The sequence below is a fragment of the Taudactylus pleione genome, unplaced genomic scaffold (assembly GCF_031769625.1).
Source record: "Taudactylus pleione unplaced genomic scaffold, aTauple2 ptg000327l, whole genome shotgun sequence".
NCBI lineage: Eukaryota > Metazoa > Chordata > Amphibia > Anura > Myobatrachidae > Taudactylus > Taudactylus pleione.
The window spans coordinates 1,429,228-1,447,503 of NW_028284728.1; the positions used below are offsets into that span (position 1 = coordinate 1,429,228).

Sequence of the window (18,276 nt, forward strand, 5' to 3'; positions counted from 1 at the left end):
GCAAATCCATGCGATGCCATCTATGGCCCTGTATTATCCCCTCCCCAAATTCCTGCCACTGGTCCCAGTGTAAAAGAAAAAAAATGGTCTGGACACTGAACTTGGCCTCTGCTGACTTGGTTACAGATGATATACTACCCAGTCAGGGCTACTGTCTAATGAATAAAATACCTATACTGTGAATATAAGGAGGAAGTAAAGATGACTCCCATATACAGCAGGACATGTGGGTTAAATAAAATAAAGTATACTAGCATCCAAAGTGTAACTCATACAGCTTGTATACAACCAGCTATGTTGTAGTATTCACAAATTTAGCACAGAGAAAAATTTCAAACCTCAGGGGCAGCCACATGGCTAAACGTTGAGGGTGCAGTTGGAGTTAACCAGCAGGAACAGCCCTTGCTGTTCAATATCTCCTATAAGACTACTGATGCGGGCTCAGGTATCCTCTATTAAAGAAGATAGTTTGATCTTTAAATATCAGAACTACTGGGCAGTACACAGCTAGTGAGCACAAAGCACATGGGGGATATCTTTCCTGACATTACTACTATGAAAAAACACAATTCTAAGCTGCTTGAAATAAGACCGATCACGGAGAAAATCAATGACCTGGCAATGAAGTCCAGGTAACGCAATTTAAAGATTGCATGAAAGCTAAAGAGGCAATTTGCTTGTGGACTTAATTTCAAAAGAGCTAGAAGATCCTCAACTGCAGTCTAAAGGTGACACAGATTGGCGCCCCATTGGGGAGACCGACAAGATGAGCCTTGGGTGGTTATGGTCAGTTGGCTGAAATAGAATTATGATGTCTGTTGAACCATGCTTTAAACCAGTCTACATTGGGAGATTTTTTTTTTTTTTTACATCTGTTAGCTGTCATTAAAATGATAACGAACAGCATTTAGAATTGCTTACTCTTTATGCCTTCAAGTAAGGAGAGAGGTCACAAAAGCCTTTCAAAGTGGCAAAAACCAATGAAATCCAAAAATAAAAGAATATTTTTTAAACTAAATTGAATCAAATTTTATTGCAAAAGCTTCTGAGGAGGATGTGAGTTGTGCTGGGTGCCTTAAAGTTCCAGTTCTGTTAAAGCCAGAAATTCATAAGGTATGATGCTTTCCAATCAATTGAAGTGAGTAGGACCATTCAAATAATCCCTTTCTTTGGGACATAGGAGTCCAACTTTGTCAGAAAAGGGGATATTATAGATATACTTTCTGACTATTATGATCCATACAAATTAGAACCAGTAGATATGGGGGAAACTGTTATTCTGGAACAAATTGTACATTCTACAGGTTTCTGTGTGAGTCTGGATTGGATCATTCTGATTTGCCACTGAAGCACTTTTGGCTGCTATTGATACACTAGAACCTTAGGTCCTGACGTTCATACTGATGTCCTTTAGGGTTAAATTCAAGTTAGGAGCAAGAGGGATGAGTTGCCATTGCAATGGCGTGGAAACGGCCGCAACGGCACAGCAACTTGCCCCCTCATGGCCCGATCTCGCCCCGAACTTGTGGATTTTTCTACACTGCCCTATGTGGCTGCGAACAAAAATCTGCAAGCCCGGAGGTAGCACAAGTGCAGCATATAGTGGTGCTTACTCGTGGCCGCGAGTAATATGCGCCTAATTGAATCATCTCCTTAAAATCGGTACTTGTGTACGTTATGGACTCATTGCTGAAAGAACTCAATGAATGTTTTAAATGGTACTTTTGTACTTTACGTACACAAGTACCGAAAGTTGTCCCCACCTAAACAAGAAAGTTGTCCCCTCGCGGGCTCGCTGTGCTCGCCACGCTTCGGGCTCGGTGGCTCACTACAAGGTTTTATTCCCCCTCTATGCCCACTTGGATGGTAGGGAATGACGCTGGACACTGGCTGATGACGTCAGGGTCCTCTCCGTGAAGGGGATTTAGACATTACCATGATTGATGATAATAATGAGTGTAGGACACTTGGGTTCTCTCTGCAATGAGTCCGTAAAGTACACATGTACCAAAAATTCCTTTTGTGTACAGCTACTAATTAAAATATATATAATATAAAAATAAATCGCTCACTAAAATTGAAAATGGGTCTGTAGCAAGTGTTTAATTGCTCAAGGCAATATATGGTGAAATTAGATAGGATTAAAGAAACAAACCAAAAACCCTTGAGTTTTGTTCTTCCTGTTCTGAAAAGCCAGTGCTGATCATACCAACCTTCTGGTTACCTCCATTTATATCAAATGACCATAACTTTTTTTTTTTTTTTGTAGGATTACAAGAACATTATAAAAACTCCTATGGATTTTGGGACCATAAAGGAAAAATTGTCAGCCAGGAATTACAGAAGTCCCCTGGAGCTGTGCAAGGATATGAGATTAGTGTTCTCCAATGCCAGGCTGTACACGCCAAACAAAAAATCAAGGGTAAGACATTCTACCACTGACTCCATATATCGGTCATGCGATCTCTTTTTTGTCTTGTGTTCATCGAAGAAAATTAGTGTGTATAGAAATGTGGTGATTCTGTGTCTGTATTATGGAAAGCCTCACCTTTACAACAATGGAGGTGTCCAGAAATCTATACTAACCCATACAAACACAGTTACCTTTTTTTTTTTTTTCATTTTGTTGGGGGGACATCCTCCATCTGTCCTCTCCTTTTCTTCCCTTTTTTTTGTGTGGGAAGGGACCTACAGGTCGCCGAGGTACGGTGCCCGCACTGAACGGCATTCAGTGCAGAGCCAGACCTCCCTATCTCTGAACGTGCCGAACCTGACGAGCATCGTCAGGTTGACTGGCATGATCAGTAGACAGTCGGGGTTGGCAAGGACCCAGCGTGCACACGCATCGCTGGTTCTTGCCGGCTATCCATTACCCGACTTTGTGAACAATGCGACCAAAACCTCCTGGTTTTGTTCAGATTGTTCAGAAAGTCGGGTAATGGATAAGGCCCCTTAAGTTGAATGTACCTGCACTAGTGAGGGCTGTCAAATCAATTCTTCAAATAGAAGATGCAAAGTCCATTCCTAAAACAAAATAACTCATTTCCCTCTGATGCTTCTCGGGAACAGCTGTCCTACATCTCGCACATCAGGGATGCACCCTCTTATTTACTATGAGCGGCTTTGAATACTGGTCTCCTAGCTTCCAAAGCATCTGCTACTTCGGTGGTAGCCTGCCGTATCATTTGCCTTCATTCATGGAAGGCCGACACGGACTCCAAGAGAATCACTGCCTTACACTGGGTAGATCCTGTTTGGCCCAGAGTTGGACGAGATTGTGGCTACCTTGGCAGCTTCTAATGATGCATACGCATGGTCAGATTTTTCTTCACATCTGAACGATAACTATTTTAAAAATCATTCAATTGTTCATATCTGAAGGAAAATCTGACATATCTGACATGTTTGAACGATGCGCGTTCCCGATTGTCAGCTAACGATATCTGATGTGTTTGCAGTCAGTTTTGGACGATTTCAGTTATTTTAATGCAGTCCAAAAATCGTTCATATCGTTCAAATCGTTCAATTGTTCATCGGTCACATCTGACAAATCTGACCGTGTGTATACAACATTAGACTGCTTTCCTGCCCTCAGCATTTACACCAAGGCCTGGGGTTTCATCCTTTAGGTCTTTTCGTCCCCATGGAAAAGCTAAAGGTCAGTCTTTTCCACCGCAGTCTGCTTCCACAAAGGCCTCCAAGCCCAGGACCAAGCAGGCCTGGACTACTAGACGTACAGCCACCAAATCCGAGGGCAAGCCTTCAGCCTGACGGGGCAGGCCTCCCCCTGGGAGATCCCAGGGTGGGAGGCAGATTTCTTCATTTCGCCCAGTTCTGGTGTCAGGCCACCACAGATGCCTGGGTACAAGAAGTGGTCTCTCACATTTACGTCCTCTCATTCCTGAGACGGCCCCCCAGCAGTTCTTTTACAAAGGCCTTTCACTCCTTGCTGCACTTGGGGGGTGATAATTCTGGTCCCATTGTCACAGCAAGGGACCGGTTATTACTCTACCCTTTTCTTGGCTCAGAGGCCCAATGGGTGTCATCGGCCTATCCTCAGTGTCAAGTCTCTGAACAAGTTTCTTGTATGGAAACCCTCCGCTCTATTGTCCTAGCTATGGAGCCTGGGGAGTTTATGGTGTCTCTGGACATTCAGGACGCTTAACTACATGTACCTATAGTGCCCTTTCATCAGCAATATCTCTGTTTTGATGTCCCACAGCAACATTTCCAATTTCAAGCACTGCCTTTTGGGCTTTCTACAGCTCCACGGGTCTTTACCAAGATCATGGCAGTTATGGCAGCCCATCTTCGTTGTCAGGGAGTCAGACTACTCCCATACTTGGACGACCTCTTGCTGTTAGCACACTCTCCAGAGGTCCTTTACCGCCATCTTCAGATAACCATGGCCTTTCTACAAAAACACGGCTGGTTGATCAACTGGAAGAAGTCTTCCCTGACCCCTTCTCAAAGGATGGTACATCTGGGAGTCCTCCTGGATTCTCAAGTTCAGAAAATCTTCCTAACAGCAGACAAAATCTCGGCACTGCAGCAATGAGTGCGCAGGTTACTCCAGTCGCAGAGTGTCAGTTCACTCAGCAATGCAGACCTGGGGTCCATGGTATCCACCTTTTTGATATGGAGTTCGCTCAGTCCACCACCAGGCCCCTACAACACCTAATCCTCTCCAGGTGGAATTGGCTGCCCCATCTCATCAGATCTTAGATGATGGTCCTCTCTCCGGAAGTTCGTCTATCCCTCTCCTGGAGGTTACGGATGTCCCTCCTAAACAAGGTTCGTCCCTTCTGGATCCCAGATTGGGTACTTCTCACCACGGACGCAAGCCTCTGCGGGTTGTTGGACTCCCACCAAGGGCCAAGGGGGTCCTACCAATCAACGTCCTGGAACTCCGAGCCATCTACAGCGCCCCCACTCTGACTCAGGACATTCTTCAGGGCAGGCCAGTAAAACTACAGTCAGACAACGCCACGGCGGTGGCCTACCTCAATCACCAGGGAGGCACTCAGTTGGGCGGCAATGGCAAAAGTGGCACGCATTCTCACGTGGGCCGAACGTCATCTTCCGGCCATCTCCACGGTGTTCATTCCGGGGATTCTCAATTGGGAAGCTGATTTCCTCAGCCGTCACATTGTGCACGCCAGGGAGTGGTTTCTACACCCAGAGGTCTTTCAGCTCCTGGTGGACAAATGGGGTCTACCGGACTTGGACCTCATGGCCTCACAACACAACCACAAGCTTCCAGTGTACAGATCCAGGACAAGGACCCCGAAACAGCCTTCCTGGATGCCTTGTCAGTGAAGTGGACCTTTCATTTGGCATACCTCTTCCCTCCAGTCTCCCTTCTTCCTCTGGTCCTTTGGAAATTCAAGCAAGAAGGGGGCACGGTTCTGTTGGTAGCTCCGGCTTGGCCTCAACGCCATTGGTACTCCGATCTTCAAAGTCTCTCCATAGACGCTCCTCTCCAACTTCCTCAATGGCCGGACCTGTTGTCTCAGGGTCCCTGTCTGCATTCTGACCTGGCCCATCTGTCTTTGACATCGTGGCTCTTGAGACATCCCTCCTAAGATCCAAAGGGTTTTCTCGCTCTGGTCCAGACCATGCTCAGAGTGCGTAAGCCGGCCTCCGTCCGTATCTATCACCGTGTGTGACATAAATACTTCCAGTGGTGTGCTACCAGAAGCTATGACCCTCCGGTTTTTCCGGTTTCTCTGATCCTTGCCTTCCTTTGAGCTGGATTGGATCTCAGACTCCGCGTGGACTCTCTGAAGGTGCATGTCTCTGGTCTGTCCATCTGGTTCCAGCTCAGAATTGCTCCACTGCAAGATGTTCACACCTTCCTTCAGAATGTCCTCCATTTACAACCTCCCTTTGTCCCTCCTGTGGGTCCGTGGGATTTGACAGTGGTTCTCCATGCACTTCAGGGAACTTTGTTTAAACCCCTGGACTCAGACGTCAAATGGCTCACTGCAAAGACACTTTTTTTTTTTTTCTTCCGGCTATCTCATCTGTGCGTATGGTGTCGGATTTGGGGGAGCTCTCCATTTCTGATCTTTCGTCAGGACAGGGCAGACTCTGGCCAAATGGCTTTGCATGACTATTTCACAGGTTTACACGCAGGCTAGCTTTCCTGTGCCGGATACAGTATCTGCTCATTCTACTTGCTCTGTGGGTCCCTCGTGGGCAGCCCGCCATTTTGTTTCTGCCGAACAACTATGCAAGGCGGCCGCATGGTCTTCTGTCCACACCTTTCTTAGGTTCTATGCCTTTGACACATTTGCCTCTCAGGATGCTACCTTTTGGATGTCTGATTATCCTCTCTGCTCAGGAGCGTCCCTGCCCTTGAACTGCTTTTGGACATCCCCATTGTCTCCCCTGTGGAGCCCTATGGACCCTGAAGAAGAAAAGGAGAGTTATGGTAGACTTACCTTTTGTGAACTTTCTTCGAAGTCCATAGGGTCCACAGGGCGCCCTTCTATAAGTTTCTTTTCTTGGTCACCGGTTTCCTTCTTTATTGTGTGAGAGTGTGATTCTTGCGTGTATCAGTCTTCCTTCTCTCCGATCTTGCTCCTGCCTTGGCTTGTTTACAAAACTGAATTTCCTTCGGCTGTGGGCGGGTATAGGGGGGAAGGACCAGAGCATCCTGAGACGGAAAAGCTTTAACTGTTGGTGTCCAGTCCTCCTAACCACCACCTATACACTATTGTCTCCCCTGTGGATCCTATGGACTTCGAAGAAAGCGTTAACAAAGATAAGTCTACCATAACTCTCCTTTTTTTATTTTCTTGGGTCAATGAGTTTTTTTTATTTTCTTGGGTCAGTGGAGAAGTGATTAGAGCAATTAGCATTGCATCTGGAATCTGACAGCCCTAAAACAGGATTTTGTATTGAACCAGTAAAATCCATTTCTCAGATTCCATGGTGGACACTGAAGATTACACTGAGGTAAATGCAGTGGAGGAGAAGCCTGGCACTTTTTTAGAATTAAGTCTAAACCTGCTTCCCCCCTTCAATACCTCGGCAGCCTAAGTGAGCCAGTTATTTAGATAAAAAATAAAGAAGCCAAAGAGAAGTAGAGGAGAATCAAAACCGTATAACAGCCCGCCTTCAAGAACCAAAACAGGCAGCCATACAGAGAACGTGGAGGGCATCTAGTGTCCCCCATGAAATCTGAGAAATGGATTTTACTTAAGTACAAAAATCCTGTTTTCTCATTCATCTACTAGAGGACACTGGAGATTACACTGGTGATGTCCAAGTACTCCTCATTAGATGGTTGCTGTATGGTAATGGTCCCTTGGTCATGCAAACAACATCAGGAGCTCTGCTGTCTACAACAGTCCTAGGAAAAGAAAACTGAGAAGAAAAGAAAAGCCAGAAGGGAGAAAAACTGTACAAAAACTGCAAGGGATTGAAAACCCAGGAAAAGAGGAGGACAAAGGCAGGAAATGCCGGACCACAGAGTCCAAAAGCAAACTGCTGCCACATCAAGTACAGGAGCCGATGCCCCAGGAGACACTCAGAGGAATAAAGAGTAGAGACCGCACCCGGCAGTCCCCTATGCAGATTGTCTAAATCTGTGCAATCAAAAAGAAGAGTCTAGGGGACAAGAGTCTTCCTGGAAGTAATAGCATTCCCGCTAGGGTGTTTTAGTGAGGCGCCGCACCCTGCCCTACTTCAAAATGCTAAAATACGCTCTGCAGTGTCTCGCGGATGGAAAGTTACTGTGAAACAGTCACTCGGGTGAATAGATATAGTGGGTATGCGCTTGCCATCTCTTCACTCTGCAGAGCCCCCTGCAGTGATGAAAATGGGGTGCATCTTAAGGATATGCCGCCGTTTGTGTGGCCATGCCCCCTTTTTGGGTGCTCCCCTTTTCACGCCATGTGCCCTGCCGCTCCCTGGCATGAACACTAAGTAAACTGTATCTGAAGCCAGTAACCTACCCCTCCAGCTGTTTAAGTTTCGCCGGGTCCCGTTTTCGCGTCCTTTGGAATTGAATATGGGGATAAGCAATGACACCTGCAAAACTTTTCCGCAGGTAAAAAGTGATGACGGCGAAAAGTCCGGCATGCGTAAAGCTGCCGACTTTTCACGGCTAATTGAATATGCCTCTTAGGCTGCTGGGGTATGGAGGGGGACGAGCCAGTTCAGACTTATTTCATTCTTGAAGTTGCAGGCTCCTCCACCACTGCCTATACTCAATTGTAATCTCCAGTGTGTGTCTCCGCCCGTCCCCCCCCAAACGGATGATGGAGAAAGCTTATTGTTCTCTGGTGAAACATACTTATTAGGCCACTAAATAGCTTTGATGTTGATATGGGGCTTCTTGAGAGCCCTACTTCTGCCTCAGCAGTTGCTGCATGCTGTGCTCTCTGGCTTCAGACATGGATGCAGGGTCTAAGTGGACTCTGGAGTCTCTTACATTGTGGAGGTCTTGTTTAATCCTGGACTGGATAAGAATCTTTACCAGGCTACAGGAGATATGCGTTCTTACTGTTAATGATCCTATATCAAAGGGGGCTGGATTTTGCTTCTTTCAGGCGTACGAGAAGGCTCATGGTCTGACAACCAGGGCTTTGTTCTTTGCTCCACCTGCTCCGAAGCCTTTTGAGAAACAGCTTGATGGGCGCTTTTACTCATTCTCTTACTGGTTCAGTAACAGGGTGGTTATTTTCTCAATCTGAAATCCCTGAATGTTCAGGGGTGTCTTTGTGGGGACAGGTACAAGATAGAACGCTTGAGGAAGATAGTCATTGCCTGTTTCAACCTGGTTTCCATCCTGTCCCAATACTTTCCGTTTCAGACCCTGTCTGTGATGAGCTTCCCTTCGCAGATCAAGGGTGGTAATAGTCGTCCATTACCTGGATGATCTGCCGGTCATGGAGAACTCCTGGCCTCGCTGCAGCCTCATGTTCTGTAAACAGTCACGACCATAGACTCTCTTATGTTTGGTTTATTAATTACAGGAAATCCACCCGGACACCTTTTCTAGGGGATGAGCTTTCTGGGGCTTTTTTTGTGTTATCCATCAGCAGAGGGTGCTAATGCTGGAGAACAGAATTCTCTCTCTGCAGGGACTTATGAAGCACATCGCAGACCAGATATTTGCATGAAAATCCTAGGAAAGATAGTTTCCAACTTGTATGTGGTTATAATCGGGGGTGTATCAGAGTAGTCTCAAAATGACAGGTCTCACAATATTTGGTCAGATTTTCAGGCAGTCTCCCTGCTGATTGCTGAGAAGCGACAACCTTAGTAGGAGTTGCCCGTTTGTCAATTGGTACTGGTCGATGTCAGCAGACTCCAGCCTTCAAGGTTGGGGGACAGTATGCTTCAGCCCTGTTTCCAGGTTCTTTGGACCATAGTGGAGTCAAAGTTTATGATAAAGGTACTGAGCACAGACCAGTTTTTTTAGGCTTTGCTCAAAGGACACTAGGATGGGCCATCAAGATTCAGGTGGTTGCTGTGCTAAATCGCCTGGGGTGCTCCAATAGTGCCTTTACACATGAGCAAGAGAAGCAGAATCATGCAATAGGCATTATATCCATCCCAGAAGGGTAGAATATATTCTCATCTGGTACACTCTTCACCCTGGGGAATGGTACCCTATTGGCAGTGAGTTTTTCAGTAGATTGTGGATGGGTAAGATTAGCAAAATGGCAACTTAGTTGAACCAAAAATGGAGTGTTACTGATCCAGGAAGCAGGTGACGAGTGCCTTTCGGATAGACGCCATATTTTGGCGCCTTGGAACTTTCATTTCATCTACTGGTTTCTTAGTTTAGTAATGCTTCTGTGTGTTCCTTTAAATAAATAAAAAATATTTGGGTGCATGTGCTAAAGTATGCCATCTTCAGTGGCAACCTCACACTACTCGATGTCATAGGTTACAGTGGAAATATTTTGAAGCCATTGTGAAATTTCAAACTGACAGTAATAGCGTGCCGCCCCTATGCAAGTGTGCCTGATGGAAATTCACCGCTGACTCTCCAAGCCTTACCTTGAGACTCACTTGCCACAATAATTTGCATATTTCCCCATAAACACCAGTAGTTCATCACTTTTTCTATTTTATGAACGAATTTTGATATGGGGTTCCTAATTTCTATTAAGGATACATAGACATATGTATAGTGTGTACACGTCTCTACTAAATTACCACTGAATGTGGGATCTTTCTAGCTTTCACCTCTGCCTCTCATGTCTGTCCATCTGTGTTATGGTGACGCCTAATACTGCCTCATACTTGCGCACTGGCAAAAATAGTCCCTGCAGAAATCCTTTTATACACCTTTTGTGTTTTCCTGGGGATTTGAGGCTGCTAAAGATGCTGTTTTACCCCACCTAGATCTACAGTATGGTCTTACGACTTTCTGCATTTATGGAAGAAAAGATGAAAGATATCCTCTCTGATTATAAAGCTGCCCAGAAATCCAGAGATGAAGGTCCCAGTACTACAAGGAGGGCAGGTGCAAAGGGCCAGCCGCATAACAAGAAACCACGTGGGTAAGCAATGTGTTGGATTTACTTGGACACGCTGGGGAGTTGGCCTTTGCCGATAGGAGTTGACTTTAATTTCCATGCACTGGTATAATGCTTTTATTCACTTTTTAGCTTGATGTCTCTTGGAGTTGGACACTCATAGGCCTAATCTCAAAATTTATTTTTTTTCTTCTTCAGTGGGCTCATCCTTACGCTGTACTTGTTTTCTACAATTAACACTGGTCCCAGGGCATGTTGCAGTAATTAACATGGCCCATAACCGAATATTTGTACTTTGTATTTGTGTAATTATGTAATCAAGGGAAGAATGGTAAAATATATTCTTGGTCTAGAATTTTACCTAGTGTTTTTTTTTTTTTGTGTAGTGCTAATAAATAATACTCAATAGCTCACCATACCATCTCCCATAGTCTCATTGTCATAACTTTCTAACCATGCATGATCTTCATGGGATGGCCTGGAGAGGACTGGGAATAGAACAGAGCAGGATGGCTGACGAGCTATTATGGTTCTTAAGAGCCTGCAGAGAGGAACAACCCAAAACACACGCTGGAATATATTATTCTCTTTTATACAGTGTTTTGGGTAAATGGTTTTAATTCAAATTGGTTAACGTTAGACTAAACTTTTTTCCAGTTTCCATGTATATTAAGTCCAGCTATGTTTTACTGGGGCAGCTAGGTGTATACTGCTTTGAGGCCGGTAAATGCTGTGATTCCGGCAAGGCGATGACGCTTTATAGGATGTCCTTTTAACCAAGTCATATTTATCATTTTTCAGCACAATCTTCAGAAAAGTCAGACAAACAAGAGTATCTCCCTGTGACAGAATGAATGGTTCCCGGCTAGAATTGTCTTCATCACAGTCTACCTCACGTGGAGTGGCTACTGTCGCTGGCAAGTTCAGCAGGACCAGCTCCTCAGCAACACACTCACAAGGACAAAGACCTGGCACCGCTCCCACCTCGATTCCTAAATCCCACACAGCAACTGCAGTGCGTGACCGCTCGCCAAGCGCTTATATGTTATCAGGTGATCCTCGCCGCTCCACTGTTACCTTCACTTTAGCACCCAAGCCCCTGCGAGTATCAGTGGTAGATATACTGGTAGTCTTCAAGGTCATGCCTGGGTGTGAGCATATTTTTTTTTTGAGATTACGCATATTCCTCTCACCAACGCAAATTCGCATGGTCGACATCTTTCTGGTGTTGACACCTGAACAACAACATTTTGTACCGCCCTTGTAGTTTCTGGTAGCCATTTATAAGCTTGGCAAAAAAGAGGTTTAGGTTACGTACGTCCAAGACTACATATGGAACGGCCTTTAAAGCCGCTATTGATATCCTCCATACTTGTGGTGACATAATACAATTAAGGGGATTGCAAGGGTGCAAGTTGATGTCTTTTTGTCACACTGGAGATATTATTTGTAATACCATAATGTGCTCCTGCAGTATTTCTCTTTGGGCATTGATAAGTTAGCTTAATAATAAACTCACATTATCTTCCCTCTTGTAAAAATGTTATTGCAATGTCTCTCGTATGAGATTGTAATTGAAGCATGGTTGTATTTATAATGCGATGCCTTTGTCTCCTGACTTTATAGACAGTGAAAGCAACTCTACCTCCATTAGCTCTGCTTCTGCACATTCCTCCGGCTCTTCATCTTCCTGTAGCTCAAACTCTCAAACCAATGACCAGACTGATTCAGGCCCTATTTCACGCAGGATTAATGGCTTAAAGGCGAAACCATCTAATGTTGGACGACCAAGATCTACTAGTACAAAGCAAGGTACGTAGTTAGTGTAACTTTTTTCTGTTGTGTAAATGGTGGTCATCAAGTGCCTCCCTCCTCCCAAGTCTCATCCTTTCACTGCTAAGGCTGCCCGGTTGCAGTTTTCATTTCTCTCGCTGTTTATCCAACTGTAGTTTTTTCATTGTTATTGGTCAAATATTACCTTTTTATTTCATGGGTGACACTGGAGAATCTAGGTATACAGGGCAACATATTGAGCTTGGATACTCTCACCACCCAAATCCCCCCCCCAAAAAAAACCAATGCCTAGGTCAGACTCCTTCCCCTCTAATTGGCCAACAATACCCTACTTTAATTGCCATTCGATCCGGGAGTTTTGTCTAGGTCAGCTGTGTTTTTTACCATTTTTTTTTTTTTTTTCATGATCGACCGGCTTTTCGTAGCATTGGGCGATGTTTAGAGCATACCCTGGAAAAGCTTTTCCTGCTTCTCCTCACACCAGCAGTCCACATCTCAGAGGGGCCTGTCCAGTACCGTTGCAGGTAGCAGCCCTTGATCCCTGATCCGCTGCTTCCATCGGGCATGACTGGCTCATGCTTCACCACAAAAATGTCGGGTATACGGTAAGTGCTCCGCTTTGATTGGAGTAGAGAAGAAATATATCGGACGCGGTCTGCTCCCGGGGCTTCTGTCCCGATACCAGGGAACCTTTGTCAGATAGCAGGGCACCCACTAAGGTTGCCCTTTCTATAGTACAATTTAGAGGTAGGAACCAGATTCTAGTCAGCTTCTTTGTTTAGAAGAGACCTGGGGGGAGTTACTATCCCTGCACAGCGCCGCCTCGGCGCACAGCCAACATTTGAAGAGCTTGCCCAAAATCCTGAGGCGCAGCGCGCTGTTTTCAGACAGCAGCATGTCAGAACCTCAAATGTGTGCTCAGTTCACCCCTATTCCTCCCTTTCCATACCTCATTGACCTGCTAAGATTTTATTTACATATTTATAGGAGATACATTTTTTTATATATATATATATATATATATATATATATATTATTTTAATATTGGTGAAGGGTGTGTCTGGGGACCATTTCAGGGTGGACATTTTGGTGGGATTGTACTTTTTGTCACCCTGTCCGCAGATCGGGGGGTAGTTGGAATACCGGCTGTTGGGATGCCGGCGCGGGAATCTCTATGGTAAGTGTTGGAGTTAGGGGTTAGGCACTAGGAGGGGGAGAGTTAGGGTAACACTTCCAAAAGTAAGCCTAAAATATAGTAGTTATAGCAAAAATATTTTGCCTGACATTTGAAGCCAAAGTCCCATGTGTTAGATTAGACCAGGGCTGATTAATGTTGACAGTTATGATGTCGACACTGTTGAAATGTCAACAGGCAACATATCGACATCCTCCAGGCTTTGGAATCTCTTCCTTTTTGGTGGTCCTATTTGAACCAGTGCTTGAAATTATACTTCAGCTGTAGTAACTAAATGTGCACCTCTACCAAGAATTACCTAAAAAGTCAGTGTCCCTTTTTCACCTTCTGGGCAGATCAAGAAACCATCTAACTCTAAGAGGTCAGCACTTTGTAGGAAAGTCTAGCAGTAAAAAGGTCCACTGTCCTGACAACTTTTCACCACCAGTCCATCAACAGACAGCCTGAAATCTGGATCTAAAGAGAACTAGTCAGACTTAGCAGTGTTCCGGAGTGGAACCTTTCTTGTCAAGAAACCAGACTAGTTCTTCCAGGCAATCGTAAATGTAAAAATTTCAATGAAATACCTTCTTTCGAGTAGAAGGACATAAAATGGAATCTTGAAGAGTGGGTGTGAGCAAAATGGGGAATTTATGGTGTCATTAGATATCAGAGATTCTTGGCTCCATGTTCCCATCTGGGGGTGGTGGTCACCAAAGCCCCCCTCAGGTTTTCAATACGGTCTCCTCTCCAATTTGAAGCCCTTCCTTTCTGTCTATCCACAACACCAAAACTGTTTTAAAAAAAAAAAATCGGTGGCATGACTCCTAAGGACCTAATGGGTAATAGTAATCCCGATCTTGATGACCTCTTTATCAAGGCAAATTCTAAGCACTTGTTGCTATCCCACGTTTGCCTGTAATTTTATTCAAAATTCTGCCTCTTACTTGATAAAATCCCTGTTGAAAATAAAGTGGGTTTATGTGCATTCCTGATTTCAAAAGTTGATGCTATCTTGCCTAGAATTTTAAATGATACTTTATCTGGAACAACCTCAAATGGAAAATCAGAAAGACATTTGGGCAAGTGGTACAAGTCTCACATGCAATTGAAGTATATCAGACCCTTATTTCAGGTGCACTGCTCACTCAAGTAATGGTTGGTCCCAACCACCCTCAGCAGTGGCAGATTATTCACTATCTGGGACTAAACCCTGGTTATGACAGATGTTAGTAAGGGTTGTGTGCAATTGTGTCCCAAAACAGGATTCAAAGCCATTGGACAGGCGTGAAGTCAATACTCACGTTCATCCTCAATCATGGAGGATTCCTGTCAGGAAGGTGGTCATAGCCCAGGCTTTTTTAGAGCACAGTGGGGGACTGGCTCTCCCCTCCCTCCCCCCCCCCCCCTCCTTCATATTAGCGGCAACGGCTTCTCCCCCGGCCTAGCACTGGGCTGCGGTGGGTCCACTTCCCCCAAGCCCCCATCAGCTGTTTGTTTTTTTTGTAGGGAGTATGGCCACACCTCTACGATTAAGCCATGTCCCCACAGTACTTAGGCCATGCCCCCACTCTCTACAGCCCTGATTCTTGCACATACAACCTCCTTTTGGTACCTTGAGATGTGAATTTGGTTCTCAAGGCCCTATAGTACTTACTTATCCTGCTTTTGGAAACAGTAGATCTGAATCTACTTATAAAGTAAACCATTTTTCTATTCGCTATATTTTCATCTAGGAGCTCTTTCCAGTCGGTCACATCTTATTTCCCATGAAGACCGGACTGTCTTTAAGAACAAAGCCCTTGATTCAACCATTAGTCCTTTCCCAACTCCATATGAACCAAGAAATAGTTGTTCTTGCCCTATTTCAGAAAGTACATGCAGAAGAGACCTCCATTTAGACTTTGGACCTTGTGAGTGTTTTTATAACCTCTAAAACAGAGGCCAACAATCCTCTAAACTAACTATGGCCAGCTAGAACACAACTGTAATCAGTCAGGCCTTATACCGCAGCAGTGTTTTTTTATTTAAAGTGCCCAACTCTCTTTGCGCCATCTCACATACCTCCAGTGCCCCCCATGGAAGTCAGAGAAAAGCATTTATTGGTAAGTGCATATTACTCTTTTTTTGACTTATGTCAATTTCTCATTATCGCTTGCCAATACTAATTTTTATTTGAGTTTTAGTAAAAGATAAATTGTAATTCATTTTTTTTTTTTCTTAAATCCTCTGTTGCATACAGCATCTCAAGACAATAACCAAAGGAGAACTACATCTAGTAAAAGGAAAGTATTAAGTTATTCTGATGAATCAGGTCCTGTATCTGCCAGAAATTCTCATCAGGGAACACGGAGGAAAATTCTTCGGAAGTGTGCTGCTCTGGCAGCCAACAAGATCAAATGCATAACGGATAGTGCCTCCACCTCAGACAGTGACTGCAGCGCAAGCAAAAATACTAGAACACTGCCCCAACGGACCGCTGCTGCAAAAGCCAAGAAACGGCTCTTGGACGGCAGTGAGGAGGAGCATGGTTTAAGTGATAGCGATCGGGAGCTTGAAACAAAACAAACTTCTAAGCCTTCACGAAGGACATCAAAAACGCGTCCAAAGTCCACCCATGGTGCATGGAAACTAAACCGCGGTTCTAGCACCTCTAGTTCAGATGACTGCATAAAATTCTCATCTCCAAAGCTATCTGCAGATGAGTATATGAGCAAGAGTGTATCTCGCATGAATGGTGAGAACCACAGCGCAGATGAGCCGTATGTATCAGACTCTCCATGTCCTAGCCCAGCCAACACTTCCCAAAAATATCTTGAGGAATCAGACTTTGGAACATCCTCCTCCAAAAGTAGCGTAACAGTATTAAAAAACAAACCGAGTGAACTCAGGAACAAACGGTCACCAGAATGTCGAGTTGTCCTAACAAATGTTTGTCCAACTGGCACTGAAGAACTGTTGCGTAAGTCTTGTGGGACTAAACGGATGCCTCCACCTGCTCGCAAGAGAATCCCCGATACAGATTCTGACTCTGATACTGAAACTCAGGACAGAAGGCGACGAAAGAAGATAGTGTCCTCGGTAATGTCACCACCTGCTAGGAAAACAAAAGTATTAAGTGACTCTAGAGACTCTTCAAATTCAGGAACTGATGAATTTGATGGTAATTGTAAGTTCTCAAGTTCTGGTGACTGTTCTACGAAAAACCTAAATGGAGCTTCATGCTCTGATTCAGAGTCCTCACACTCAGACAGTAGCAATAATGTTCGTAGTAAAATGAACGGAAAAAATCCAGTGTTAAAATCTAAAGCCCGTGACCAAAAGAGGAAGCGGGCGGAAAGCAGCTGTGACGATGAGTGGGACAAGCTAGACACTGGAAAACGAGAGAAATTAACCCGCCGATCCAAGATCTGTACGAGAAACCGGGGTAAAAGGACCGTGCGGTACAACGATGATGATGAAACCCCAGCTCAGAGTGATGGAGACTTGAATCCTTCCGTTTTGGCCAAGCGGTTTATGCGGAACTGAGAAGTGGAAGGAAGCTCCATGTTTCCATCTTGTTCAAATTCAGGGATTATACTTCTATTTTTTCTACAAAAAAAGAACATCTATAAATGTGGTTACAACCAGACTGTACTTATTTGACTTCTTATTAAAGCATTTATAGCACAGATGCCAAAATGTGCCTCAAGTAGTGCAGATGGCATCTGAAAACAAAGATTGTTTGTTTGTATTTTACAACCTGTAATTTAGAGGGTTCTTGCCGTGGGAATTAACACCTAGACCCTCATTTTACTGCTAGATTTATCAGCCATTGAACACTTATTTTGCACATTTTGTTTAAGGTTTACAAATGTCTAAAGGTTTTGTACTATTTTTTTTTTCCACAGTACTTTTTTTTTTGTTTTTTTTTTAGGTGAATTGCAGAAAATGGTAAATACCTAAACTTGGTCTTTTTTTTTCCCCCTCAAAACTCAAAACTTGAATGCAGGTTTATTCCCAAAGTCCACACTAGTGCCATGAATTTATTTTTAATCTGCAGTAATTCTATCTTCCCTCATGAATGATGTCCTTTGCGCACCCACAGGCTGCTTAGTTTAATTTTTTTGGAATGTTCTACTTTTTTTTTTTTATTATTAACTTCTGTTTTTCAGATTCAATTTCAACAAGTTCATATTCAAATTCTGCAGGCACATTTGGAAATTTTATCTTGGTTATGGCTAAGGCACCTGATCAGTTTTGCTGCAGCTGTGATAGTTTGTGTAGACAGGCTTTTGGCAAAGTCTTGTAGAATAGTTCATCAACCATTGACCATGGAAGCAATTATATCTATATACTCTTTTATATACAGATAATTTCAGTCTTCCATAGATTGCAAAGTAAGCAACAGGCCACAACATATTTTGCTTAATTTAAATCCAGCAGCAGGTGAACACACTGGGTTCTAAGCCAGCTTTACGTTTGCCACCGCCAGGTAGTCTTGTTTTGGTGTAGAAGAGAAAATAGCCAACACCTACACCATTTACCCTCGTTGTAAAGGGAGGTGGTATGTGTGCTGCTCATGTTTCATTAAAACACATTTTCTAATGTTTTAATAGGTGTATGTGTATGTGTTCAGTAGGTTCTTTTCAAGTGAAATCAAATTTTGGATTAACATTTTGCACTGTTTACAGCTTGAATCACACCTCTGTGTGGGCGTGTGAGATACTAGAAGTATGGAGGAGTTTATCTAATGTGGTGTTTGTTTTTTTTTTTTTTATGGCAAATTCATATCTAAAAGTATTTTCTGCTACAGATTAAAGATTA

At 44.1% G+C, this 18,276-nt stretch overlaps 1 protein-coding gene across 1 annotated transcript in view; it reads left to right on the forward strand.

Moving 5' to 3' along the window:
* BRWD1 (bromodomain and WD repeat domain containing 1) overlaps nt 1-18,276 on the forward strand; it is a 200,857-nt gene extending 182,581 nt beyond the window's left edge. Inside the window, exons 35-39 of the mRNA XM_088443141.1 lie at nt 2,270-2,422; nt 10,369-10,526; nt 11,304-11,554; nt 12,129-12,314; nt 15,713-18,276. Coding sequence (XP_088299267.1) covers nt 2,270-2,422; nt 10,369-10,526; nt 11,304-11,554; nt 12,129-12,314; nt 15,713-16,998 — 2,034 coding nt within the window. The 3' untranslated portion in view covers nt 16,999-18,276. The remainder of the gene's footprint in view (nt 1-2,269; nt 2,423-10,368; nt 10,527-11,303; nt 11,555-12,128; nt 12,315-15,712) is intronic.